This window comes from Chelon labrosus (genome assembly GCF_963514085.1).
Source record: "Chelon labrosus genome assembly, chromosome: 11".
In the NCBI taxonomy this organism is placed as follows: domain Eukaryota; kingdom Metazoa; phylum Chordata; class Actinopteri; order Mugiliformes; family Mugilidae; genus Chelon; species Chelon labrosus.
Window position 1 is genome coordinate 9,205,227 of NC_140344.1, and position 27,535 is coordinate 9,232,761.

The 27,535-nt window shown below is 41.9% G+C and overlaps 2 protein-coding genes across 4 annotated transcripts in view; both read left to right on the top strand.

The window, feature by feature from the left end:
* Positions 1 to 5,597: 5,597 nt before the first annotated feature.
* avpr1aa (arginine vasopressin receptor 1Aa) lies at positions 5,598 to 10,110 on the top strand. The gene is made up of 2 exons (XM_084554885.1): positions 5,598 to 6,711; positions 8,204 to 10,110. Exons 1-2 carry the CDS (start codon positions 5,763 to 5,765, stop codon positions 8,485 to 8,487), a joined length of 1,233 nt encoding a protein of 410 aa, XP_084411011.1. The 5' UTR covers positions 5,598 to 5,762; the 3' UTR covers positions 8,488 to 10,110.
* Positions 10,111 to 25,415: 15,305 nt separating this feature from the next.
* Positions 25,416 to 27,535, top strand: part of ppm1h (protein phosphatase, Mg2+/Mn2+ dependent, 1H) — a 36,896-nt gene continuing 34,776 nt past the window's right edge. For all 3 annotated transcript variants that reach the window (XM_084555250.1, XM_084555251.1, XM_084555252.1), the window contains exon 1: positions 25,416 to 26,422. In XM_084555250.1, coding sequence (XP_084411376.1) covers positions 25,989 to 26,422 — 434 coding nt within the window. In that variant the 5' untranslated portion in view covers positions 25,416 to 25,988. The remainder of the gene's footprint in view (positions 26,423 to 27,535) is intronic.

Here is a 27,535-nt window from a genome sequence, read left to right on the forward strand (position 1 = left end):
CATTTATGTCTGCTAACATTTTAATGGCATCTCTGTCCAGCTGCTGATGGATCCGTCAGCAGATTCACATGGCCATCGCTAGAGTGCTAGAGTAGCAAAAAAAAAAAAATTCTTAATGGGTCTTTAAGCACATGATACTGTGGCATTTGCTGTAACGGTGACTGATAGTTTCACGGTTACAGGCTCTCTGTGACTATGCATGCAACATATCAATATATTGTACTATGCACTTCTAAATGCTCTGATTATATACTATGCCGTCTAATGAAGAATTGTGTCGTCTAAAAGGCAGTGAAATGTGAAGCGGAGTCTGAAAATGTGTCACTAAAGGCTCAGGGAGCTTTCATCAAGCGTATTTAACTACCGCGTCTTCGTGAGAGCAGAAAAGCGGATCACATGGAGACGAGAAAATGCATCTCAGTGAATAGGTAAGAATAACAATACCATTAAGTACAGTCTGGTTACTTTTGTTTGATCACTGTGGGATATTTCGAGGGGAAGAGGAATCTCCTGTGTTTCCTTTTTCCTATGTGTAAAGGAGTGATTTCATATCAAAGCATCAACATTCACAGTTGTGTGATAAGACCTGCTGAAATGTTCCCATTGCACAATGGTCATTTCTCTTTTGTCGTTGCTTTAGAACAGCGTCGAAGTGGGTTTGATGTCGAGAGCATTACAGAACTCACAGCTATTCTAATTTTGTTAAGATAACGGCAGAAAATCATTTTGCTTTTCAACAGCTGGAGCCCACTTATAGTAAAATGACTTTCACACTAAAGCTGTGGTAGATATGATACATCATGACTCCAATCAATACCTGTGTTTGTGCAGAAAGTGAAAAAAAATGATCGATATAACCTCATATCTGGGCCGTCTAACGTCCTTCTTCTGTACATCTTGTCTACAGTGACCTATAATACAGACGCTCCATGGAAGTCTTGTCCTTCATGCTCTCCCAGCAGAGACATTGATTGGACATTGTATTGAACAGCAGAGATAGCAGAGAAAACAAATGATTTCCAATCTCAGTGAACATCTCTCATATTCTTGTGAAAATGTGCTGTATAAGTGTCATTTCATGGAGATGGGTAGCTCATGGCTCGGGCTCGCTGAACAAGTACGTTATGCCATATTTATTTTGGCCATAGAGCTCCTTTCTGTCTCACACTCATTAAACTGCCTCTTTTGGCTTTTTAAGAGGTGCTGTGTATATGATTTAATGTAGCGTTCAGAGCTAATGCCCTTCCTCACTCTATGGCTCAACTGCATCGCCTGTGCTAATGCTTCACTTTCCCTGTGAAGTCCGTCATTATTTCACCCCTTTGCAGGTCAACCAAGCCCCGCACTGGGGCTTTGATAACAATGCTTTTTACATCAGGTGAAAACAGAAATAGTAGCCTACATCAAATAGTAATATATTGAAACAACCTAGGAGGGCAGGCACAGATTTCCCCCCACTGCTCAGGCTTTTATTTGTAAAATATCCACGGTAGACTGTGTAGCAAAGTTTATTCTACTTAAGTAATGGATTATTGCCTTGGATCTGTGGAAATGTCTTTTCTAAGTCTATTTCTAAACAGCAGCTAGCACACATCCATCAGGGGTTTATGTGATTACTCTCATTGCCAGAAGGGGAAGACAAAGGTTCCACACTGCAGCATTAAAATAAAAACTGATGCATACATCCGTGCACTCACTTTTATTCATCTCATGATTCTTAAGTCCATAAATAGACCACCATTGTTCCGTAGGTTCAAACATACAGCCTAGACAGTCCTTCAGACTAAAAGCATCAGCACTGAAGTTTTAATTACATCATCTACTCAGATCTAAGTTGCATAACTGATGTGTACTTGCTCCAGATTCTCTTAATTATAAACCTGAAGGTACTGTTTACCGAAGCGCTGATTTATCATAAGCCCAGAGGCCGAAGGAGAACGCGTAAAAGTTACATAACGAACGTATTAAACGTGGCCTCTGTGGAGATCCTGTTCATTGTCCTAACCATAAAGTAAACAGATAATTAAATGTTTTGTTTGATGTGATCTTGGCTGGACTGCAGTCGTCCAGGAGACAAACAGATTTGTGCTTTTATGAATACTGTTAAGAAAAACAGACAACTCTCTAAGTCAAGAGGTCCAGGCTGTATCTGTATGTTTTTTCACTCTTTCAGGTGTTCCTTCTTGCTGCTCCGTGTGACCCGTATGTTAAATACGGAGCATGACAAATCTCACGAGGTGTTATAATTCATGAGGTGTTGAAGATATAAACCAGATGTAACGCACAGTGCTGCTGCATGCAAGGCAGTTCCAGCGCACATTCTTCTCGCGCAAGGAATTACGTATGCCTGTGGTGTAACTTCGAGATATAATGTTCGAATTTCTTAAGCTTTCATGGTCCACCAACCAGAAGAATTACAGATGGGCTAATGAACAAAATAAATGAATAAATCTGCCTTGTTTCTACATAGTGAATTAGAAGCTGGAAACTTCTCTAGAGAGATAAAAGTGATTTTTTTTTTTTTTTTTTTTAAGTTATGCGTTCCACTCTAAAGGCCAAACAATGTTCCAAAGCTGCATACTTCACTTATAATCCGTAATGAAGATGTTTTGATATCCACAAAGCTTTATAATTATGCCTTTAACGAGATTTCTTTATCCCCAGTTAAAGCACTCCAGGAGTGGCTCTTAAAGAACCTTAAGCCCATGAGAGAAAGGAAAACACCACAGAAATGATTCAGACCGACTGCTCTGGCTACTGGAGACACAACATGCATTCCCGTGATTCCCCAGCCCAGACACACGGCTGAAGACGGTGTACAGAGTCCTCATGTTCTATAGCAGACAAATCAGGCCTGGAGCTGTAATAACAGCACAGAACATCTCCGTTGAACGTATTATTCAAAAACAGGAGATGAGGGTAAACGTCGTTCAGTCCAGCGTGAAGGGAGACATCCGTTAGACTGTCCCTGAACCCTGAGGATGAGACGAGACTGTATGGAGTGAGTGGATAGATACAAATCAGACACACAACAGGGCCCCCATGGGAGGGGGCTGGTTAGCTGGTCAACAGAAGCCCAGGGCAGCAGAAAACTTCTCTTGCTTTAATTCTGAAAGATGGACACAGGAATAATAGAGGAAACTTCATTATGGGTCCAGGCCAGCTCAACCAGCCAGCGGGAAATTTTAGGAAGGGGGTTCCGGTTAGCAACATGACGGCAATCGGAAATGAAAGAGAGCAGATCTGGATGGTGGATGAAAAACGAACACAATAAAGATAGCAATCTCACTATCAGCACATGGATCAGATAGGCTGAGTAGCTGCCAGACACTCACAGCCACAGTTGGCAATCAATAGCTTTCGCAGTGGAAACTGCAATACACAATTTACATTATGGGTCACTTGGAAACAGAGGTGGCGTTAATAAGGATGCAAGCCCACGGGGCAGAGGCATGAAAGTGGCACTGGAGGGATGCTCAAAGCAGGATATATGAGAGGCAGAGAAAACACAGAAAACAGGTAAAATGTTGGTGATGTGAAGCATGATTTGGAAAGACTCCACACTTTTGTTTTGACTTTTCTTGACTCAGGTGAATGTTTGGTCCTCGCTAAGTAGAATGAGGCTGTCTTTACCCTCATCTTGATGTGCTCAAAGCTCCTCAGCGCCCCTTTTTAAGTGTAAGGTGTATACTTGAGCATAATTCTGTCATCACAGTCAGTTAGGAAACCATTCATAGTCCAGTAAAATACAGACCCTGGACCATGGCGTGACAGCTGGTAGCTTGATGTCATTTGGATTTCATTATGGGGCGCGTTTCATCTGGTACAAAGAAACTCAGCTGGATAGTCCTACAACCAATCAAAGCAACATATTATAAGATGTTTGCTGAGTGACAAATGCCTTGATCACTGTTAGCTGTACGTCCAAAGTTATTTCACTGCCAATATCTTGGGCAAAAGATCCAACAGTGGAATCCAAGCATCTCACTCCGACTGCAGCCATTTTATTGTAAACTAAATCAACTCAACGCCGCTGAGATGGCGTGCATTACTGCATCGCTGTTACTTTTCTGTCCATCATCACATAAGGCACTCATAAACAGTGTGAGTGGACCATGCAGATCTTTGCCAGGCATAACGAGTTCCAAACTGAGTGACTCAAGACCAAAACACCCCCACTAAAACTTTCTGGGATGAACTACAGGATGGTTCAGGGCTAGAGGGCTGGTGCACTTTTTAGTGAACTTTTGAACCAAATGACAGATGCACATGAATTAATTCTGGATTTTTTCAGTGAGAGAGAATTAATTTCAGACGCACATTTTATATATTTTAAAACGTCTCTGGTCAGCTTTAGATGGACTGGGGCCAGTTAATCAAAACTACAGGAAAAATATGTCCAAGATTTGAGATAAATGCACTCTGACATTCTGTTTCCGCGCCAATTGTATTTAGGACAAAAGGAATATAAAATATTTTTCACAGGAAACCTTCCTTTGTTTGAAGACATTTTCACTGAGATGTCTGTGGGTTATCCACAATAACTAGGACATTGTTTTGGAATTTGTGAGCACCACAAACCCAATTCCATTCACTCCCATTATGACGGGTTGTATGCAGACATTCATCCAAAACCAGATAGCTACAGTAAATGACGAAATGGCCTTTGTGAACGGAAGATGATACTTCTCTGGAGGATTATCCTAAACAATACATTTGTTCAAATAACATTTTTTTTGAAAAGTGGAAAAGTTTACAGACAAGATGAATGAAACTGAACTTGAGTTTAACTCAGGCAGAACTACACGGCACACTCACTGCATAGACTTAACCCAACAACAAATCACACAGCACCTCATTTGAACATTACTAATCACTAAAACAGATTGATTTTTGCTGTATGAAAAAGCCTTTCAGTTTGAAATTTCAGCTTCGGAAAAACAGATTTAAACTGTCCATTGTTGCAGTGGGCTTTGCTCTGTAAAGGTGCATGCGAACAACATTCCAGTGTATTGTTCAATTATTCCTATTGCAGTAGATGCAAAAAAAAAAAAAAAAAAAAAAAGTTCATTCGACTAGAACTTTAAAAATATATATTTCAGAAAGCACTTCATTTTTCTTTCTTTGTTTTTTCTCATAAACTGACTGTTTTAATTATGTGTTGCTCAAACCACTGCAGTGGAATTTTGCAGTTCCAATGCGCCGTGAGCGGGAAGAGCTGTGAGGACGTGGAGGCTGTATAAAGCGCACTGCGCACTGCAAAAAAATCTTAGCCATCAACCTGCAGTAAGTAAATAAATAACTTATAAGTAATAAATAAGTAAATGTGTTAATGGTCTTTGAAAGCTTAACATTTCCCAAAGCACAACAAGAGACAAGAAAAGCATTTTTCTTGTTTTATTTGGTTTTAAATTAACTGTCATGTCATTACAATTTAATTAAAATGGCTCATAATTCACACTGAATAAAGCTTAATTCAAAAACTTCCTTTGTTTATGTAAATCTTGTTTCAGTGGGAATGTGTTTTAACCTTGAGACCACCCCACCAGCAACTGCTGGGTTTCTTGTTTTTTTGCAGTGCATCCGCTTTACGCACACGCGGTCTGAAATTTGATTCGAGTTTAAAAAGCCTCGACAGCAGCCACGAGTCACAGAGCAACGGGTTCCCCTCAACGCATCAGGTAGCTCCATATACGGGTTGGAGAGGCACTTAACAGCCCCTCTGGCACGGTATCTGCTAGGGCGCACAGAGGGGCAGTGCCATGCACACACCCGACAATGCGCTGCTCCTGAGCGGAGAGAACCGGTCTCTGGTTTTCAGTCCCACGTCTGACCTAAACATGGGGACGCCTGGAAACGGCACAGTTCACCCGAACAGCTCCGATCCGTTCGCGAGAAACGAGGACGTGGCCCAAATCGAGATAATGGTCCTGAGCATTACCTTCGTGGTGGCTGTGATTGGGAATGTGAGCGTCCTGCTGGCAATGTACAACACCAAGAAGAAGATGTCGCGGATGCACCTTTTCATCAAACACCTCAGCCTGGCTGATCTGGTGGTCGCCTTCTTCCAGGTGCTGCCGCAGCTCTGCTGGGAGATCACCTTCCGCTTCTACGGGCCAGACTTTCTTTGCAGGATAGTGAAGCACCTCCAGGTGATGGGGATGTTCGCGTCCACCTACATGATGGTGATGATGACCCTGGACCGCTACATTGCCATATGCCACCCTCTGAAAACCCTCCAGCAGCCCACCCAGCGCTCATACACCATGATAATCTCCACGTGGATGTGCAGCCTGGTGCTCAGCACTCCTCAGTACTTCATCTTCTCCCTGAGCGAGATCAAGAACGGCTCGGACGTGTACGACTGCTGGGCGCACTTCATCGAACCCTGGGGCGCCAAGGCGTACATCACCTGGATAACCGTGGGCATCTTCCTCGTGCCCGTGGTCATTCTCATGATGTGCTACGGGTTCATCTGTCACAGTATATGGAAAAATATCAAATACAAAAAAAGGAAAACGGCGACCGGTGCTGCGAGCAAGAACGGGCTGATTGGGAAGAATTCAGTCAGCAGCGTCACAACCATATCCAGAGCCAAACTGAGGACAGTTAAAATGACTTTTGTGATAGTTCTGGCTTACATTGTGTGCTGGGCACCGTTTTTCATAGTGCAGATGTGGTCTGTGTGGGATGAGAACTTCCAGTGGGCTGGTGAGTGATAAACAAATTAAATGAATCCTGCTTGATTTAAAACATGTATCGTTCTGGTAATGGTGTGATTTACAGCCAGAGAGGCAGCGTTTTGAAAAATCAGCACATAAAAAATTCCATGTACGCACGGGTTTTACGCACGAATTTATTTGGCGAACGAAGTAAAAGAAATGTGTCTGAAAAGAGTAACTGGGTGTAAAACCACAAAACTAATTTGTTGACAAGAGACTTAAAATGCATCAAAGCAAATCAGCACTGTGATTCTTTCAGTGGATTTATCTTTCTATTTTTCTTTCTTCCTTTGTTTTATACAACAGAAACACTCATGAAAAGTTGAGCCCCCCTGATATAATTACTGAAAATTACTGGGAAAAAAAACAGTTCTGCATTTTACTTTATGTAAATTTTATATTCTTATTTAGTGTATTTGTTGTTTTTGGGTGCTTAACTTTTCTGTTTTTCATTATGAAGACATTATGCAGATAGGGTGACCAGATGTCCCGCTTTGTGCGGGACAGTCACGCATTTTCATTACTTTTCACACGTCCCGCAAATTGAGACGTTGTCCCGCATTGTTATTGACAGTCAGACTCCAGTTTCGAAATGCATGTTTTACAATCTGGCATTTATCAAATAGCTGTTTGGAGAAAGCAGTGAGGGCTGTCATCAGGGGTCGGGGCGGGCTGTTTGATCATGTCAATCAAACTGGGACGCGGACGCAGGTTAACGGCGCGCCCACCAACAATAAACAATGCAAATCAGATCAGAACGGCATGCAGCGCGAGACATGGAAGGAAGCACAACCCGTACGACTGAGAAGAAGAAATGCAGCTATAATAAAGACTGGGAACTATCTATCCCTGGGTGAAACCAGTGCAAGGCGAGTCTGGTAAAGTTTGCTGTGAAGTTTGCTTGAGTCATTTTTCCGTTTCACACGGAGGTGAATACGACGTGAAACGACACAGACAATGCGAGACAAAACGTGTTGCTCACCTTGTGAACTTGGGAAATTTGCATTTAAGCAAGTTTTTATATATATTTATATTGTAAAATATATTTGTTAAGTTTTTATTTGCAGGCTGTTATGTCCTACTGAATCAATCAGATGGCAAAGTAATGCCATAAGCAAAGGGGCAGAATAGAAATGTTTATTTTTTCTCATAGTTCTTTTAGACTACCTTGATGCATTGGTATCTCACATTGTCCCACATTGTCCCACACAAACGTAGTCTTTGTCCCACGTCTGGCGAATTGGGATCTGGTCACCCTATATGCAGACTGCATCACTAATGTAGAGAAATATACACTGAAAAAAAGCCTTGATATGGGAAATAAGATTTTTATAACCCAAACCTCATGCATTTGGCAGATTTTCGCTTCTTAAAACAAAAACCTGACGCTGAGCTGGAGTGGCACGTCTGCAGTCCAGCGTGTACCAGATGTTTTGCGGATTAATCACCCTTTTCCTCTCTCCTCTCTCTTTTTTCTTCAGATTCTGAGAACACAGCAGTGACTCTGTCTGCGCTCCTTGCCAGTCTCAACAGCTGCTGCAACCCGTGGATATACATGATCTTCAGCGGTCACCTCCTCCAGGATTTTGTGCACTGCTTCTCCTTCTGCCACAAAGTGAACACCGAGTTCAAGAAAGAGGACTCGGACAGCAGCATCCGCAGAACGACGCTGCTCACCAAGATGACCAACCGGAGCCCTACTAGCAGCACTGCCAACTGGAGAGAGCTGGACAATTCTCCCAAGTCCTCCATTCAGGCCGAGTAAAGACACGTCGTACAGTGGCACTAAGAAATGAGGAAATAAATGTTCAGAAGCTGGACATCATGAACTCAAGAAATATTGAGTAGACTGAAAATTTGCAACTCTAACTGAAAATGTGGACATATTACATGTGGCTTGACTATACTGTATTTGCGTATGTGCTCGTTTTCACATAACCTCAGCAGAACTTTTAGAAATGAAAAACACATACATTACGTTTTACATCATTCTCTTAAATTTGAACTTGTGACAGCTCCAAGTAATCAAACAGTAGTAGTTTTTCTTTTTTTCTTTTTAGAATCCCAGCATGATTTTTATTCAATGTTTTTAAGAGAAACCTCTTTTCCAGGAACTCTGACGCTATTACTGGTGGTTCTGTCTCCCTGCAGTGCCGCCGAACACCCTTTCCTGTTCGTGTGTTTACAAAGATAAAACTTACATAGCGGCCAGGAGGTGTGCGGCGGTGAAAAGGATTCTTCCAGACCGCACGTCTCTAAGTAACCAAGGCAGTCACCTCATCCTTTGTGTTTAGCTTTCCATTTTGCTGTTTTTCCTTGAACCACGTTTTAGTGGCCTGTGTAAGAAAATCGGATCCAAAGCAATCGTTTACCTTTTAGCCCAAACACAGACAAGGAAAATAGTGGAATAATAATATGTAATGGACGTGGGATTATATTTATCAGTCGCATCTTTGGATGCATCCACACTTTCCTAATTTGTTCAAGACATTCTTTCATGTTGCAGCAGGCGTGGATGAACAATGACTTCTATTTTTGCTCAGGAAAGGTAAATGGGATCCCCTTTTAAAAAAAAAAAAGCAGGACATTTACTAATACACACATACACGCGCGCACACACAACACACACGGCTGCCGGGAGGATTTGATGAAGTGAAATCGACCACTGCTGGATGAGTCTACCTCCTTCCCCACGGTCCGTTCCCATGGCTTTCACAAAATGTTGGGGAGAAGCTCGCACATTCCACATGCAATACATCAGCAGACTTCCTGATCCTTTTTTTTTTTTCCTGACATCCTGCACTATTGGGGGGTCTGTGTTTTGGCTTCATTTGCACACCAGACTTAAACTATTTCCTGCACATTAATGTGATGTGCAGCACCATAATGGTTGTCAGACCACAATGAGAAGCCCCACAAGAACATGCATGTTGTTTCAGGACTGTGTATATACTTAGTATTGTGTATATGTTCGTGTATTGGGTACCTACACTATGTAAGTACATTTCTGTCAAAGTGCATCATAGATTTGTACATAAAGCGCACTTAAGTAGCTGTAAATAGGAGTAATATATATGTAAATGTCTTCAGTGTAAGTTCTGTTTGTCTGTAATGACTTGTGCACATCAAAAAGAATCTAATTATCCTTCAAATCTACGTTGAAATATACATATGTACTGAACACAAAGCCGAGTGTGTGTTTTTTCGCTGTCACGACATGGATAATGTCACAGTTTATGGTTAAGGCAGTCGCTGCACCACCACAGATATGCACGTATGTTGTTTTTGTTGAAAGTTGAGCAATTTTTGAAGTTATATCTCTAGCCAGTCTAAGCACTTCTGACCTGCCAAGATCTGGGGTTACGCAACAATTTGCCATTTCAATTGGAAGAAGTGTGGAAAGGAAGCTCTGTGGACGAGAAGCTGTTCATCCGCAGGAAACCTTAAAATACACAGGTAAATTAATAACTGTTATTTATTTATATGAAGTAGGAGATACAATGAAGTCGAGGACAGTTTACAATGACGCAGAAAAAATATGCAAACCATTGCAAACCATTTTGGAATATAAATTGACAAAACTATTAAAAAGGCAAAAAAAAAAAAAAAAAGTCACATTTAAAGCAAATATGACTAAATTAACTGAGTAAAACAAGAACAGCTGAAGGTAAGATGAAAAAAGCTCAGCTCATGTTTCATCCCAGTTGCAGGTAGCTTCTCATAAAAGAAAATGTCCCAATAAAACTGTTAGCACTTTGTGTAATTAAGCAATAAATCATTAAATGAAAGGGCCAGTTTCATTTACCGTGTTACAAGACAAAAACATCTGTGCCCTTGCTACACAAAGCAGCAGGGGAGACGTTGTTCAACTTTTCTGAATATGCATTCAATTCCTTTCTTCAAGTAGCTCAGATGAGAAAGTCAATACCACTCTTGCCTGTGCACAATCAATAGAATGCCACAGGTGGTTAGCTTAGCTTAGCATTACGTTTGGAAACAGTTTGAAACTGTTGGCCTGACTATGCTGGAAAAATCCATTACCATTAATGGGCACAATATGTCGTGTTTGTAAGTCTAAAAACACAAGTGTAACCACATCAGTTTGTACATGCCAGGCTGTATTCTGGTGTGCAGAAGTGACAATCTGGAGTCTTTTAATTGCTGCAAGGCTGCCAGCTAGCAGAGATTTCAGGTACGGATTAAACAAATAACACATGACGCATCTGACCTTTACTGCAGATGTGTTTTTTGTAAACTTAGGACAATACCAGGCTAGTACTTTCCACCGTTTATGCTAAGCTAAGGTATCCATCTGCTGGTTGCCGCATCAGATTTATTTTACAGTACACACTCAGAAGCAGTGTCTTCTCATCTAACTCTCCACATGAAATCAAAATACATTCCACAAACAGTGTTTCTGTTCAAGAGGTTTCCCTGTCGAGGATTTTTATAGGGATATAATGTTTCTTTGATACAAAGTTGTTCCAGGAAAAAAAAATAAAAAAATGTTTATAGAGCAAGAGGTAACTGGAAAAAGACGTTGCTCGGAAATTTTTCAGTGTCATTTTTGGTGTCTTGAGCAATAATCTCCAAGACAAATAACACAAAGTCAGGGTAACTAAAACCAAAACAAACTGACAGATAAGAGATAAGTCAGATAGAGTTTGTAATTCGCACTTAGGTGACCTGTCCATGTGATTCCATCTGTTTAATACTGTCAATAATGTTACCTGATTGTATCACATTATTCTATTTTCTGTTGTATAATAATTCAGCGCTATTATTTCGTCCGGAAATAACGATTGCTTTATTGTGTCACAGTGCCAGTTGGCCGCTGTAAATGTGGTCTCTGTATTGGCTCACGATAGCTGATAATACTGAGAATTGTAGGGGGGCTGCCATACTATATGAAACCTTCCAACCCACTTTTATCCTTTCTGGTTTGATTTATGTCTGACCATCTGATCTGCAACGCAAGGGTCCAGCAGTCATGTCACGGGCACAGATGAGAGAGGAATTCCTACAGGTTCCTTCAGATTGTGTAGAAAGAGTCAAAACCTGCCACCAAGCAGGGTGGAGGTAATCTTCAGCAATAAAAAGGAGAGAAAAACAAGCATCAGGAAATCCTATCACCGGGGATCGTGAAGCTACCGGCTCTGTTTAAAGCGGCACGGGAAGAGAAAACTGCTGTAGGTATGATGTGATGGACATACACTATATTACCAAAAGTATTCGCTCACCTGCCTTTACTCATTCTATGAACTGAAGTGCCATCCCATTCCTAACTCATAGAATTCAATATGATGTCGGTCCACCTTTTGCAGCTATTACAGCTTCAACTCTTCTGGGAAGACTGTCCACAAGGTTGAGGAGAGTGTTTATAGGAATTTTTGACCATTCTTCCAAAAGCGCATTGGTGAGGTCACACACTGATGTTGGTCGAGAAGGCCTGGCTCTCAGTCTCCGCTCTAATTCATCCCAAAGGTGTTCTATCGGGTTCAGGTCAGGACTCTGTGCAGGCCAGTCAAGTTCATCCACACCAGACTCTGTCATCCACGTCTTTATGGACCTTGCTTTGTGCACTGGTGCACAGTCATGTTGGAAGAGGAAGGGGCCCGCTCCAAACTGTTCCCACAAGGTTGGGAGCATGGAATTGTCCAAAATGTTTTGGTATCCTGAAGCATTCAATGTTCCTTTCACTGGAACTAAGGGGCCAAGCCCAGCTCCTGAAAAACAACCCCATACCATAATTCCTCCTCCACCAAATTTCACAGTTGGCACAATGCAATCTGAAATGTACCGTTCTCCTGGCAACCTCCAAACCCAGACTCGTCCATCAGATTGCCAGATGGAAAAGCGTGATTCATCACTCCAGAGAACGCGTCTCCACTGCTCTAGAGGCCAGTGGCGGCGTGCTTTACACCATTGCATCCGACGCCTTGCATTGCACTTGGTGATGTGTGGCTTGGCTGCAGCTGCTCGGCCATGGAAACCCATTCCATGAAGCTCTCTGCGTACTGTACTTGGGCTAATCTGAAGGTCACATGAAGTTTGTAGCTCTGTAGCAATTGACTGTGCAGAAAGTCGGCGACCTCTTTGCACTATGCGCTTCAGCATCCGCTGACCCCTCTCCGTCACTTTACGTGGCCTACCACTTCGTGGCTGAGTTGCTGTTTTTCCCAAACGCTTCCATTTTGTTATAATAGAGCTGACAGTTGACTGTGGAATATTTAGGAGCGAGGAAATTTCACGACTGGATTTGTTGCACAAGTGGCATCCTATGACAGTTCCACGCTGGAATTCACTGAGCTCCTGAGAGCGGCCCATTCTTTCACAAATGTCTTGTTTCACAGTCTGCATGCCTGAGTGCTTGAATTTATACACCTGGGGCCAGGCCAAGTGATTAGAACACCTGATTCTGATCATTTGAATGGGTGAGCGAATACTTTTGGTAATATAGTGTATCTTAAATTCCCAGCCTAGCATGCACTCCGCATCTCATTACACTTGCTAATCATGAAGTAGCATGCCTGGCCGCGCTAACATGATACGGACTAAGGTCATCAGTCACAGTCTAGATGGAACAAATACTTAAGGGAGGCGGTGGCGGTGAGTACACAGAGTCTGAAAATCCACAAGGAAATAGACAGATCATATTTTTAAAGTGATGAAAGGATTAGAAGGGCTACAAATATTTCTCTTTTTACAACAAAACGTATGGGCCCTCTACATCATTGGTTTCGCTTGTACTCCAGTTTCACCATATATTTATAGTCTCGTTCATTTCCCACAAACTGAATTGATAGGGAGATGAACTGCTAAGAGAGATAAATGGATCTGACTGGTTTGTTAAGAGCAAAGACCTTCAAGTTCTTTTGTCTCATGTATCAGTACCTCATAGACATACGCAGGTCATTGCTCCCTGGCACTTTACATTTACTTCCCTCTAACATCACTAGACATAAAACGTGATTTTAACCATCACTCTTTGCCATTTCTTGGCCAAACCTGCACCTTCTCCTTCGGCGCTGAAACAAAAACTCCCATAGAAGTGGTTGCAAGAGCTAAAGTCCTAGAGCTAAACGATGCATTCTTCAGCCTAGAAAAACATACAATGCTGCAACGTGTCGGACTAATGCCAAGAAGATTCATACTTCCTTTCTTGGTAAGTAAACAACTTCCACCATGTTTTTCTTATGGGAAACAAGTCCTGTTTTCTGTTACTATCAGGACAATTGGGTCCACAGCTGGCTTCCCTCCACCTGACACTTTGCCCTTTCCTCAAGCCAATACAAAAACTATTACTGGCAGGCAAGCGTAAACCGAACAAGCTGAAAAAAAAAAGTAAAAAAAAAAAAGAAATCAAGTGTTTACGAGGTTGCTATTGTGACGGGAAGAATGTGGTGTTTTTTAAGCAAATGGGGGATGTGTACTTTTTTTTTTTTTGGCTGAGCTAGACTTACGGCTAGTCAGTGGTAATGATCCAGATGTGGGGCTTCTTGGTAGACTGGATGTGAGCAGTTATTTAATAAAGGAAGTTCTTTTGGGACTCTGATCAGAGGAGATGATGTGAGGCTCTCCCAGTGTTTCATGCCTCCATTGCGTACGGCCTCCCTCTTCCTGCTTCATTGTTCTCTTTCTGTCGTCCTTGAAAATAACACACATTTCTGTTTACTATTGTCTTGGTTAATGACACCCCAGAGGTCATTCATTCCATGCAAACAAGCTGATGTAAAAATGCCCTTCAAGAAAACCTGGAATATGATAAAACAGCAGTGTCCAACACATCATTCCTGGCAGGGCAATAAAGGCAGTTACAAGATGACCAAGAAAATTTGTTTTGGAACAGAAACCACATTTACGGTATATTCGCAATGCTGCCCTGATAACTGTTGCTGTATAGCTTGACCCTAACATGTATCTCTGGAGAAGGTTTGCATAATTTAATCCCTTGCTTGGGTCAAAAATGCTGACACCAAAACTGGTTTGACTCTGTGTATAGTTGAGCTGTATGTCTATTGTCTACATTTGGCCTCAACTGTCAGCAAGATTCTTAGGTCATCTCAGTGTCTATAAGTTATTGTTTCCTATTTGCAGAGGGTTTTATTCCTGGTGTTTCTAGCTGAGGTCAATCGAAAGATGAAGCAGTGGAATGTGAATCGAGATCATGACTTTAACGCCAGATCGTGGAAAATTAACTCTTCACCCGTTTATTTTGTTCCGCACATCTGTGTATAAATACGTAGAATCTATAAGCATGGGACATCTGATTTTGGCACCGGAAGCCTTTGTTTGACGGGGCAAGCAAGCTATAAACAATGACCAGGGAAGGGAACAGGAAGTCTTGGCCCAGATATCCGTTATGTGTTGTCTAGATATCTGTGGGCTAAAGTCAAATAAAAAAATGACAAATAAATACATAAATAAACACATACAAAAGCCTTGTAATATTAGATGATGAATCTAACTCCCAGAAGTTTGTGTTTAGACACAAAGAACCGAAAACATGTTGCCACCAAAAGCTGTAAATGGGAAGGAGTCTGAATGTGCTATCACCCAGCAGATGTTGACATGCAGGCTAATGTTTTTGCGCAGGAAACGTGGTGCTACTGCTAAGGAAGCTCACGTGGACAAGTGAGTTGGAACAAGCTGAGCATAAATCTGTCAAAAGTTATTCTAGTCAACAAACTCCTACTATACTGCTACTGCACAGTATCATACAGAGGTGTTAAGGATGGATTCTGGGAGAAAGTACGTTTTTGAGAATAGAAAATAGTAAAAATGCATTTCGTTGTGGAAACGATAAGACAAGATAGGATTTTATTTATCCCTGTGGGGAAACAAAAGTGTTACAGCGGCAGGGAACAATAGTGCAAAAAAGAAAAAATAGAATAATGTAAGACAAGAGAAACTAAATATGTCAAGGTACAAAAAATATTCACATATTGTATCAGATGTAAAGTAGCTAATTACTACTAATACTAATAACTACAGTTGGTGAAAACATAAAAAAAATAATGCTCATGTATGGTTGAAGTGGTAAGGAGGCTGAATATACATAATCATATTCATGAATATCATGAAAAAAGACAAACTCCAATAGGAGGACTAAGCATTGCACCAAGATGACATGAGTGTGGGTACTGCACTTGCAAAAAGAAAAAAACAAGACAGAATTACACAGGGTGAAGTAATACAGTGATGAGTCGGTATAAACAGATATATTATGTCCTTTAGATGTCCAAGAAAGAAACTCAGCAGCAGTGCTAAGAAATGCTGACATTAAAGAGTCTGACTCAGTCTCCTCAGTAGGCGGAGGCGGCTTTGCCCCTTCTTGTACAGGACATTGATGTTGTCTCACCAGTCCAGTTTATGATTCAGGTGAACACCTAGGTATTTGTATCATATGTCCGATGTCGATGTCCAAACCCTGGATGTTCACCGGTACGCTCTGTGTTACCTTCCTGCGGAAGCCAATCACCATCTATCTCTGTCTTGGTGGCATTGATGTGAATGTGACTGCGTTCACACCAGTCGATAAAGCCCTCGACCATCTTCCCGTATTCCAGGTTTTTCCCATCAGCCAAAATTCGTAGCATTTTCCCTATCCACTGTGTAGAAGATATTAGGCCAATAAATAATGTATGCAATGTTGCAATGTTTCAGCAGATCACTGCTGGAGGAAAAAGTTTTTTTACAGCCCATATGTACAGCTGCACACAAGGTATCACCCAGCATGTGATAATTGGTAAAATATGGGGATAAGAATGTGTACTTTTAAAGAAACTTTACTCAAAAAGGACAGTGCAGCACTTTTTTGTATGCACACTAAGGCAAAAAAAAAAGAATTTCTTCCCTCGGCTCACCTGACCAATCACATATTTGAAGTGGGTGTGAATGTTTTCAATGTCAGTTTCAGCCACTAGTAGAACAACTGCATATCAAGAACTACTTACAAACCAAGGAAAAAATAACATGCATTCAGAACTAATGACACATTTTTGCATTACAAAGTCAGTGTAATGTATGTAACCTTTTAGTCTCGCTCCTCAAAGGGGAGGAAAGGTCACATCCGAAGACCCTATTAATCAAACTTTGGTGGACTGTGGGATCATAGTGCAAGGCCCTATGCAGGTTGGATATAGATGATAGACTTGCTGTGTGATATGCAAACCAGGTGGGAATCAAAGGCAGAACATAGGAGGCAAGATGACAGGCTGCTGGAAGCGTTAGCTACTCCTTCATCCAGCCTCTGTGTCATTACATATGGAATATTAAACGTGGATGGAAAGAAACATGGGTGACACTTTTGCGCCTTACTGACTAATGCAACATAATCAGTTTCTGATTATGAATTCTTTAGTGGTTCTTTTTTCCACACAAAACTTTTGTCTTTTGTCTGTCAGTGAATAAGCTGCAATCACCGCAACCATCAGAGCATGAGTGCAGAGCGATGCCTTCACAGCAGAGTTGTTGCCTGGAAACCAATCACAGGTTGATCTGTTTCTGTGGACAATGATTAATGGAGTGGCAGCGTAGCAGCTTTCACTGCTCACACACACAGGTCAGGGGACTCTTGACCCTCTCGAGTTATGAAAGCCTTGTTTGTGAACTCTAATGTCATTAGCAGAGAGAGGGACGGGGTGTTTCTCCCAGTGCCCCTCTGCACAAGCATGCGCCACTGCCCGACAGACAGGAGCTATCAGCTCCTTGGAAATGTGTTCCCTGATATTCGATCATGACTGCAGCCTGTGTTGAGCAGTGGAACACATCACCGGGAGTTTTTTTCCAAGGGTTAATGCCGGGATGTTGGGAGTTTTAATGGTTTGGCTTTAAAAAACAAGTTTTGGGCCACGTTTTCTGAAACAAGAATCATCGGAGTTCATTCTTGACTTTTGAAATCCCACTTTGACAAAACCGTTCCAAATCAAGGTTTTACTTAGATTTTTCCAGGACTTGTATCCATCCCACACGTTCTAAGAGTTGGCATTGTTTTGGTCAAGATTGTGCTTTCATATTCAGGCAAAGCCATGTTTACATTCCACGTTTAAGTGCATTGTCTGTCTCCATCAATGCATCCTCATCCTGAATGTATGCACGTTTCCCTGAATGTGCTGATTGCATTTCCTTCCTCCTCAAAATTTATTCAAAACTTTTATTTATTGTTACTTTTAATGGCCTGTTACCGCCATCACCTGTCAGTCAAAGATTCTTCATAAAGAGCACAGCAGTTTGACACACTCCACTGCTGCAAGTCTGCACACAATAAAACCACAGCCCTGATAAAAGACAGTTATTTATGGCGCAGAAAAGCATCCTGAAAGTTAGTTTTCCTTCCACGTTCAGCTCGGGAAACCATCTGCTGTTTCCATAGCTCTGTTTGGGTTGATGAACAGGAGCCCAGTTCCTGTCCTGTGACATAAAGCAGCATCCCGCATAAAATACGACCCCATTGGCAAATGATGTCATTAGTTTGTCCAGCTGCCAGTCAGGTCTACTAAATCACTCCGAATTTAAGCAGTTGAGATTTTTCATTATTTTAATCTGCAAGACACAGCGACTTGAAATAATAAACTCTCCTGGTGACAATGCCCCACCATTACCTGGTGATACGTTTGTTTCTGGACTGCAGATAAGAGCTCTGGCGAACTGGAGCGCTCCATATGTCATTCTCAAGTTGCGAACAGTGAAATAACACCAGCGTGTATGTGTGAGGGCTTACCGTGCTCCAAAAACAACACAAACCTGTGCATAACTTTGATAACAACCCAGACTTTTCCTTTTCTCCTTGGTAGACACTGAGCTTAACTTTACAGTGGCAAGGTGTTGTTTTCCAAAAAGTGGGAAAGCAATAACAGAGACAAATGGTCAGGGCAGCCTCACCCCCGTGGAGCATCTGACCACCCCCAGCTTAACTCTCTGTTGGCACAGATGGGAATGGAATCCGGGCCTGCTGACACCCATAAATCCCACACATTCACAGATCAACAGCAGCACTAACTCTGCTGGTGGTTTGTGACTGGTGTGATGTTTTTCCTCTCCGCATCATGCAAGTATGCACAGCATGCCTCCCCCTCCACCGCCAGCACAGGAATACACACTCTGAGCCATAACTGGTTTTCAAAAAGGACGAGAATCGGCCGGGAAGATTTTCAGTACACTGGTGACATCTGCTGGTCAGAGAAGCAACAGGCTGCTGCATGAGGAAATAAAACAAAAATACACACAACTTCAGAATCTCAAGCATGATCAGTACTTCATAGGTCAAACTAATCAAATATTGAGAGGGTTTCATGTAATATCATATCAGGTATTATATCACCTGCTAGTCTGGCTAATGTCTGGGAAATGTTTCCATTAAATATCTTTCCTTTTATTATTGAGGTATCATTATTATGCAAAGAAGGCCAAATTAATGTTAATAAATGTAGCCAGCATTGTGTATTTGTAACCAGTAGGCTAGATTCGGCTAGATTTGTCCTCAGTAAGTTAATAGTGTTAATGTTCACTTGTTAACCCCTACCTACCTTCCTCATTCTTCTCATTTCTCTGCTTCCTCTTCCAACTGTCATTATGCTACTTGACACTTCTCATATCTCAATCTGTTTCCCTCCAATCCTGTCTACCTCTCCATCAGCGAGGTGTGGTTACTTGTTACTGATACTCCTGTTACAATAATACAGATCTTTTCCCATAATTTAGGCAATGGAACAATATCCTGGAAGATGTAAAAGTACGAGTCTATTCATATTCTAAACTCAGTTACAAGTAAAAATCCTTCATTCTAGTTGAGTCAAAGTACAGAAATAGATACTTAAAACATTAAGTGTGCAGTAACATATCCACAGTGACTGATATCTGATTCTATCTGACATCATTAGACTGTTATGTTTCAATATGTCAGCGGCACCATTGTAGCTATTCAACGTTGAGACAGTTTTAACTGCTTTAAGCAGTTAATGGTTCTTAAGTCAGGGGCTGGGTCACTTTAAAGGGTCACCAGATGAATCTGAGGATTGGTGAAAAGATGAATACCTGTTAGGGTTTCTTTGAAAATAATATGTGCAGCAGTAGACACGGTAGTGCTACTGGAAGTAGTGTGGTAGCTGCAGTGCCTTACGGTAATAATAGCAGCAGCAGCAGTAATAGTAGTAGTTTTAGTAGTAATAGCATTTGGTTATCTGGTTAGTGCTTTTTTCACTGTTGCCCGATCACAATAAGTGCATGTCTTCTTAATCATTGCATTGCTTTAGTGTTTTATTCCGTGTATTAAACTGATTTTCAAAGCGAGCTCTGACGTTAAGTCTGCTGAACCATCTCTGCGTCTCACACACGCAGATTAGCAGACACTGACCTTTGTAATCATCCGTGCTCACACATGAGTTCACCACCTCCAGATTATCCTCTTCTGCAAGTGTGTGCGGGCGCCATCTGTGTCCATCTGCGAGTCAGTCATCAGTTGGACAGTAGTCTAGTCTGATTCCAAGCACACACAGGCGAGCATGACAAATGCATTCTTACAGCTATCTTGACCCTGTCATCACTGTTATAATCCTCAGAGTTGAAGGGAGATGATGTGCAGAGAGTGGACAAAAGAAAAACTAGAAACACCCAACACAGATTCAGCTATTGGCCAACACTGAAAATCCTGTAGTGTGGTAACAGTAGAAAAATAGCGACAGCATGTTGAATTCTTCACACAGACTTAAACCGATCAGGCATAACTTAATATTAATACATAATACATACATATATAATATTGTGTAGGTCTCCTTTGTGCCTTCAAAAAAGTTGTGACTCATTAGAGAATGGACTTGGTCCTTCTGAGGGTGTCCTGTGGTGTCTGGCAACAGAATGTTATTAGTGGGGGCCTTTGGGTCCTATGGGTTGAGGGAAGGGGCCTCTGTGACTTTTATTTTTCCAACTGCAATACTGCCTCTGATATTTATTACACAATACCGCTCCTACAGGAAGGGTGACTTTTAATCACTTTATTTTATCTTACAGAGATGTTTTCATTTCGTCTCTTTTGGATGGCACTCTCAGCTGGCCAGTCCACCCATCTAAACCCAATATGACTAATGCACATTTTATTTCTGCCTTCATCTATCTTGAAAAAAACAAAACAAAAAACTTTCCATTGAATTTTGGAAACTGGCTGCAGAATTTTGCTCCAGTTCAGACAACACTGACCAGACAACTCATCTACTCTAGTTCCTCTCAAAGGGGTGTGAGAAGGTTGAGGTAAGTGCTCTATGTGCGGACTGCTCAGGTTCCACCGCATTAAACTGGGAAAACCATTTCTTTATGGAACTGGCTTTGTGAACTCCACCAAACTTTGTACCGAATATGTGTTTGTTGATAAGATTTGACTGAACAAATAATCCAGTGAATGTGAAGGACCGCCTTGAGACATGGTTCCTGTGGGAATATTCATTATCAGCCAGGTGACTTATCTTTCAGCACCAGCAGCTCAAACTGTTTTAAATTAGCAAGTGAATTCCTGCCTTAGGTGTACTTTGATTTTAGGCACCCTAGCACACAGTTTATCTCTTCACCACAACGCAATTGTGAACTCTCTTGTGAAATCTGAGCTGACTGATGCACGAGAGCTGATGAGTTTACAGAATTTATGCAGCGTGGATAAGACAGGAGACCCATTCAGCGTTCTAGTTCATTTTTGCTAACAGCGCATGAGTGTGTATCCAGTCCAAGGCATGATCATGAGTGTATCATCTCCTGCAACCTGGCTCACAGATTGGCTTTTTGTGTGTAATTAGGTCAGTAGCACTCTTTACTGGCAAACTCATGAATTATTGATTGGATGTAGTCTGCCAGTTTTGCAACTCCCCTTTCATCACAGTTCATTCATTCATTTCACAGGAGACGTTCCGTATAATGAGTGAGCTCGTGATTTTAATGTGTGTGTGTTTGCTTCTAAAGACTGAAGATAATGTGGCTGAGTGTTGTGTGTGAAACTATGAACTATGAGCTCATCTTTTAATCCTCAGAGTTACATGCAATGGTTTACTTAAGTGTCAACAACAACAACAAAAAATCAATCCTTATAACAGGAGCCCATGTACATTTAACATTTATCAAGCACGCAGGATGTGCTTGTCATGTATGGACCGACAGAAATGCTGAAATCAGACATTTGCTTTTGATTTCATTTCACTGGCAATGACTTGCTCCAAGGCAGGAAGTAGTTACAGTAAATACAAAATGTCATTGAAAAAAAAAAATTGTAATTATATATAACCACAAAAATCCGCTCACTGTTTAATATGTTCAATGTGGACATTTTGACATTAGACTGGTAAAATGAATGGAAAAGCGCAGGCTGGAGATGAGAAGACTGAAAAAAAACAGTGAAATTTAACATTTTATACATCATACATACTTCATCAAGCAATATTTTACTTGTGAAATGTCCAAGCACACATACAGAATGTCTGACTGAGAATAAATCAACGTGAAACGCCATTTTTCATGTGATGCTGTGGGAGATGTGATTTATGTACATTTTTTTCACTTGAATCTCTGTTCAGCATTTTGGAGTAATCACTTATTTACTAAGGGGAAACCTGCAGCCCTGTGTCAGCAACTAACTTTCCTGTGTTCTACGCCCATTTGATTATCTGTCTCTACTGCTGTAGAGGGTTGTGAGTTGGAGGACATCCCAGCAGGAATTCTGCATCAAAGGGCAGGAACAACAATTCACTTAACATGGATATCTGTGTTGAATTAAGAACCAAGAACCTTCTTGTTGTGAGGCCTCACTTGCTCCTTTTACCCAAATAAATGTAGGTTTGATCAAATTACTTTGTTATACTGTGAGCTCCTCTGGGTGTGTAATGATGCACATTGATGCTGGCGGGTTTGGGGCTGGAAGTTTTTCCCCAGGCCATTTTTAACCTGAGACCTTGAGCAAATACTGTATGTCTCAGATAACTGGAGATGGTTCAAGACTTAAATGTGGTCATATGATAAACAGTCATTCATTCTTCTTCTGTAACCGCTTGTCCTTCCTCTGGAGGGTCGCTGGGGGCTGGAGCCTATCCCAGCTGTCATCGGGCGAGAGGCGGTGTACACCCTGGACAGGTCTCCAGTCTATCACAGGGCTAACGCAGAGAGACAGACAAACATTCACACTCACATGCACACCTACGGCCAATTTAGTATCACCAATGAACCTAACCAGACAGACAAAATAAATGAAAGTGTAAAGCCGTACAAACATGGTAACAAGAGATTGTGTGAATTATGAATATTTGCACATTTCAGTATAATATCACACTCAAATGGCTCAAGGAGATCTTCAGAGGTTTTTTCACTCTTTCATTCAGTCATTCGTTCAGTCTGGTTTCCAAGCATTAACCCCTGTCACTCCCACCTGTCTGCTCCCTGCGCCCTGACCTGCCCCTCATCCACTCAGCTTATCATCCCTGCAGTATTCTTTATGTGCTCCCAACTACTGCTACTACTCATGTGCCAGATCGTCTTTGTGACTCTGCTTACCAGCATTATGTGTTCTTTGATTAGTTTCTGTATGTTTCTTTTTAATATATCCTGTTTTGACATTTGCCTCAGGCTGCTTGCTGTGCTTAGTTTGACTGCCGGTTTGTGTGTACTCTTTCAAGAAAAATGACACTTTTGTTTTCACTCCTTACAATCTCAACTCGTGCTTTTGGAGCCTCTCCTTCGTTTTGATAGAATTTGACTTACAAGTTGTCCATAGAGGTAGACTAATTGGATTTGAGTCACCAGCTGAGTCTGAGCCAGTACGTTCCAGCCTTCCTATCGCTATAGTAGTTGGGTGTTTTTTTAAAAGTAGTGCTAAGTTGCGATCTTAAACGTCTCATTTTAACTCTGTCACTGAGTGAATAGAAACTGTGCAACCAGTGGGTTTGGCGGTCTGCAAAATGTGGTTTTGTATAACAGATCCTTTTGCGAGAGAGACTTCTCTAAAATGCAGCTCTAAGTCTGTAAGTTTGTGATGTCTAGACGCACATCCTGGTGGTTTGGCTCAAAGCCCGGCCGGTCGACTGACTCAGGCCAGAAAGAAATGAAAACAAAACCAAGAAACAGTAGGGATACCCATAAGTAAGAACGGAAAATGACATGTGATGTCCAGTTAAAATAGCCAGTAGGGTCATACTCATAGAAGTATCTCTTCTGTTTAACTTTACTCCAGAACCTGACCTTTTACTGCAGTCTGTTTAGTGTCACTCATTTTGAGACTACAGCAAACTCAGTTTGAGGAAATGAGTCTGCCACAATCAATGCACGTAGCACAAAATATACCCAATTTCTTTCTTCTTTTCTTTTTTTTGTAATCTCTCCTACTTTTAGTGGCTAAAACTTACTGATGTGTTTACTTTGGAAACTCCTCTATGCATTTGCATGCACACTGTGCAGATAGCTTGTTTGTTTTTCATATCTATTATGGTCTTGGCTCCACTCTTCCTTATTGAAGGATAACTTTATTGTATCAGGTAGAGACAGCACACCAAAGTCAGCTGACTGCACTCATAATACCTTCCTCTCTCTCTCTCTCTCTCTCTCTCTCTCACTCTCACTCTCTGTATATGCGCTTGTGCACAACAGTGTGGGAAAGAAACAGGAAGAGACCTACATGGTGATGGTTTGAGGGTGTTCTTTCTTGGTAATTAGGACAAACATTGTTGTTCGCAGAAGAAGAAGTCAGGGAAGCAAAACTACAGTTTGCCAACAAACATTTTGTCTGTGCTCTGGACAGACAAATTAAAGACATAGGACACAGTAACAGCAGTGTCTAACCCTAACCCTACCATGTTGCTAGGACCAAAGACGGCAGGCCATGCTGTGAAGCACGGTGGTAGAGATGCTATAGTTTGGACTTTATTCAACTACAAATTCTGACTCATGTCAATGAGTGCTTGAAGATAATGTCAAGTTATCTTTCTGGAAGTTCAAGTTTAACTGGAAGAAGACCTTTCAACAGGTTATGATCTTTAGCACACTGGTAAATTCACCAAGCTCAGAAAGAATTAATGAAGAATTACAGAATGGCCTAGTAAAGAAAAAAAAAAAACAAGAAGTTGAAATTCATTTCACTTTACTCCCCTCCCTCCAGAGCTGTACATGAACATAAAACATCTTATAATTGAAGCCAGTGACGATTCTCAGTCATCCTGATTACAATATAAAACAAAGCTAAAGTCAACTGGGCTTCAGTTGTGAAGAGTAAGTGATTCCTGTAATCTGCAAGTTTCCTCTTATTCTCCTCTTCATCATCTGATGTTCTGGTGTTTCAGGTACATGGGCTAGACGTGGCCATCAAAAAGGCCTGGGGATTCTGGTGCCGTGTGGTTCCTAGAGCACCTCCTCTTTTTGCATTCTTCACACGGGATGGAAATGAAGTAACGCAGGTTTAGCACGTTGATCAAAGGTCCATACGGGTAAAGCAGGAATCCTCTCCATCTCCCGTCATACCCCAGCATTTGTGCATTTGAAGGCCCTACTTGCTAGTGTGGAATGCCTATATGGACATTTGTTAATGGAACTATTGCAATAAAGTGGCATCTCTCTGATTTTCAAAAATGAAAGAAGGGAAGGGAGGAGGAGGAGGAAAAATATCAACAAGACAGTACTTACTATAATAAGTGGATATAAGAAATGCTATTGCACAATGGTTTGTAGTTTGTATAGCACACATACTCTTTGCCTGGGGCCACTTACAACCAGGATCACCACTGATAGTAGCTTCTGCCAAAGATGTATGTACTTTTCCAGGAAATACTATTAAGCCTTGTCTGTTTGTTGAATGCAAATTGTCCATAAATGCATACCACTTTTATCCGTTGGCACAGTTTCAGTGATTCAGTGAGTCTAGTTACTAAGTTTTTCTCATGACTATATATCCTGGATTTTAATCAGAAGTAGGAATTACTTAGGATACATTGTGACTGTGGAGCCCACGCTAAATGAGAACAACCATGCACTTTTGAAAGGCAAGCTTAAATAGATTACAGCATATTACCAGAACATAACGTGCAGCTGAGCTATGCGAGCTATTTTAGGACTCTCTGTATGTCTTCCTCTGTACATGAGGGGCCAGTCCTCTGCACAGTGAGACAGACAGCAGTGCTTCCCTGCACCTTGACCAGGAGGTAATCGTCACTCCAGGATTACGCACCTTTGACCTCCAGCACTGTCAACACACTAAGCAGCTCACTGTGATGCCAGCGAGACCAAATCCACCAGCAGCAACCGGTTTGTCACATGACTTGCGCGCAGCTCTGCCTGCCTTGTGTGTGTGTGTTTGGTTTTTATTTCCGCCTTCACCGAGGGAGCGCCGAGCTGAATGAGTCTCTACGGCCGCTCTGCCTCTCACTCCGCGAAACTGCGTCGCCGTGCGGGGACCTGTCGGGCGGGGGGACACTCACGCAATCGCATCGCCTGGACCCACGCTGCCGCAGGACCATGCTCACGCGGGTGAAATCGGCGGTGGCCAATCTTGTGGGAGGCATGATGGCTGGCGGCTCCAACGGAGACCATCCCGGCTCCTCGGATCTGCCCCTGAAATTCCCGTACAGCAGACCGGAGTTCCTGGGACTGTCGCCGGACGAGATAGAGTGCTCGGCGGATCACATCGCGAGACCGATCCTCATCCTGAAGGAGACCAAGCGGCTGCCGTGGTCCACCGGCTACGCAGAGTGAGTAACCTGTGTGCGTCCATCTTTTCTTGCTACAGCATCCTTTGGAAGCGAGCGCGTCCTTCCTGGACCACTGGATCACTCACCGAGGCGTAAACATAAACAAATGTCCGCTTGTATTATTATTTGCATGATTCATGTCTATTTCGAAATTTAAATGGGTTAAAGTGGAGCAGCTGGCCTTTTCCCATATCCCTCCAATTACCTTCCAATATAAACATCAAGGTTTACCAAGATAACAGCGCAGAAATAAACCTCCATTAAGCTGAAGGTCGTCTGCAGGCTCCTGTGTTTGCCTGGTTACTGTGGAGGCATAATGCATTGAGAGATGACCACAAAGTAGGTCCTTAAGACACTATAACAGGAGACCACAGTGCTTTCGTTTCATAGTGATGAGGAGTGCACTCTTGGATGAGCTCTCAGTGACTCACACACCAGCTTTACATGTGTGCTTATTGATTCACTTTTCATTTGCTTCCGGCTGAGCCTTTTGCTGTACATTTCAATATGTTAACGCCTGATTTTATCCTTTAAAAGTGTACATTACTCATCAGACTTCACCGTCCTCCTGCTACTTGATAACTTGGATCAGAGTCGGACCTCAGATCACCCAATGTATTATTGATATCACGTCTTATGTTCGGTTTGGGCTCACAGGATCCGTTTGGTTCCATGCGACCTGCTGCCAAGGCCGTAATGAACCGCTTGCGTTGTATTATGAATGGACACATTACAAACAGGATTTAGAGCAGCTGTTGACTCGCGAAAAGCTGAAAATTGCTTCTCTAGACTAAGTGATTTGTGTGTGTGAGTGCACAGCTGAAAAAAACAAAAACAAAAAAAAACATTAGAGAATGCAGACTTAGTGAAATATTCTGACTATTTCTAATGCCAGCAAACTGGAGAGGAAGGCGAGGTGTTGCTTAAATTTTCTGCTGCCAGCTGCATTCCTTCTCGGGCTGAATCGATACCTGGCTGCCCCACACCAAATAAGTTCTCATTTGTCTTCGACAGGACACATTGTATAATGTGATAAAGTGATAAAGTATCATCTATCACCTCAGAGCGCACAGTCACTTCCACTCATGCAAGTAGAAATGGTGCTTAGAGAGA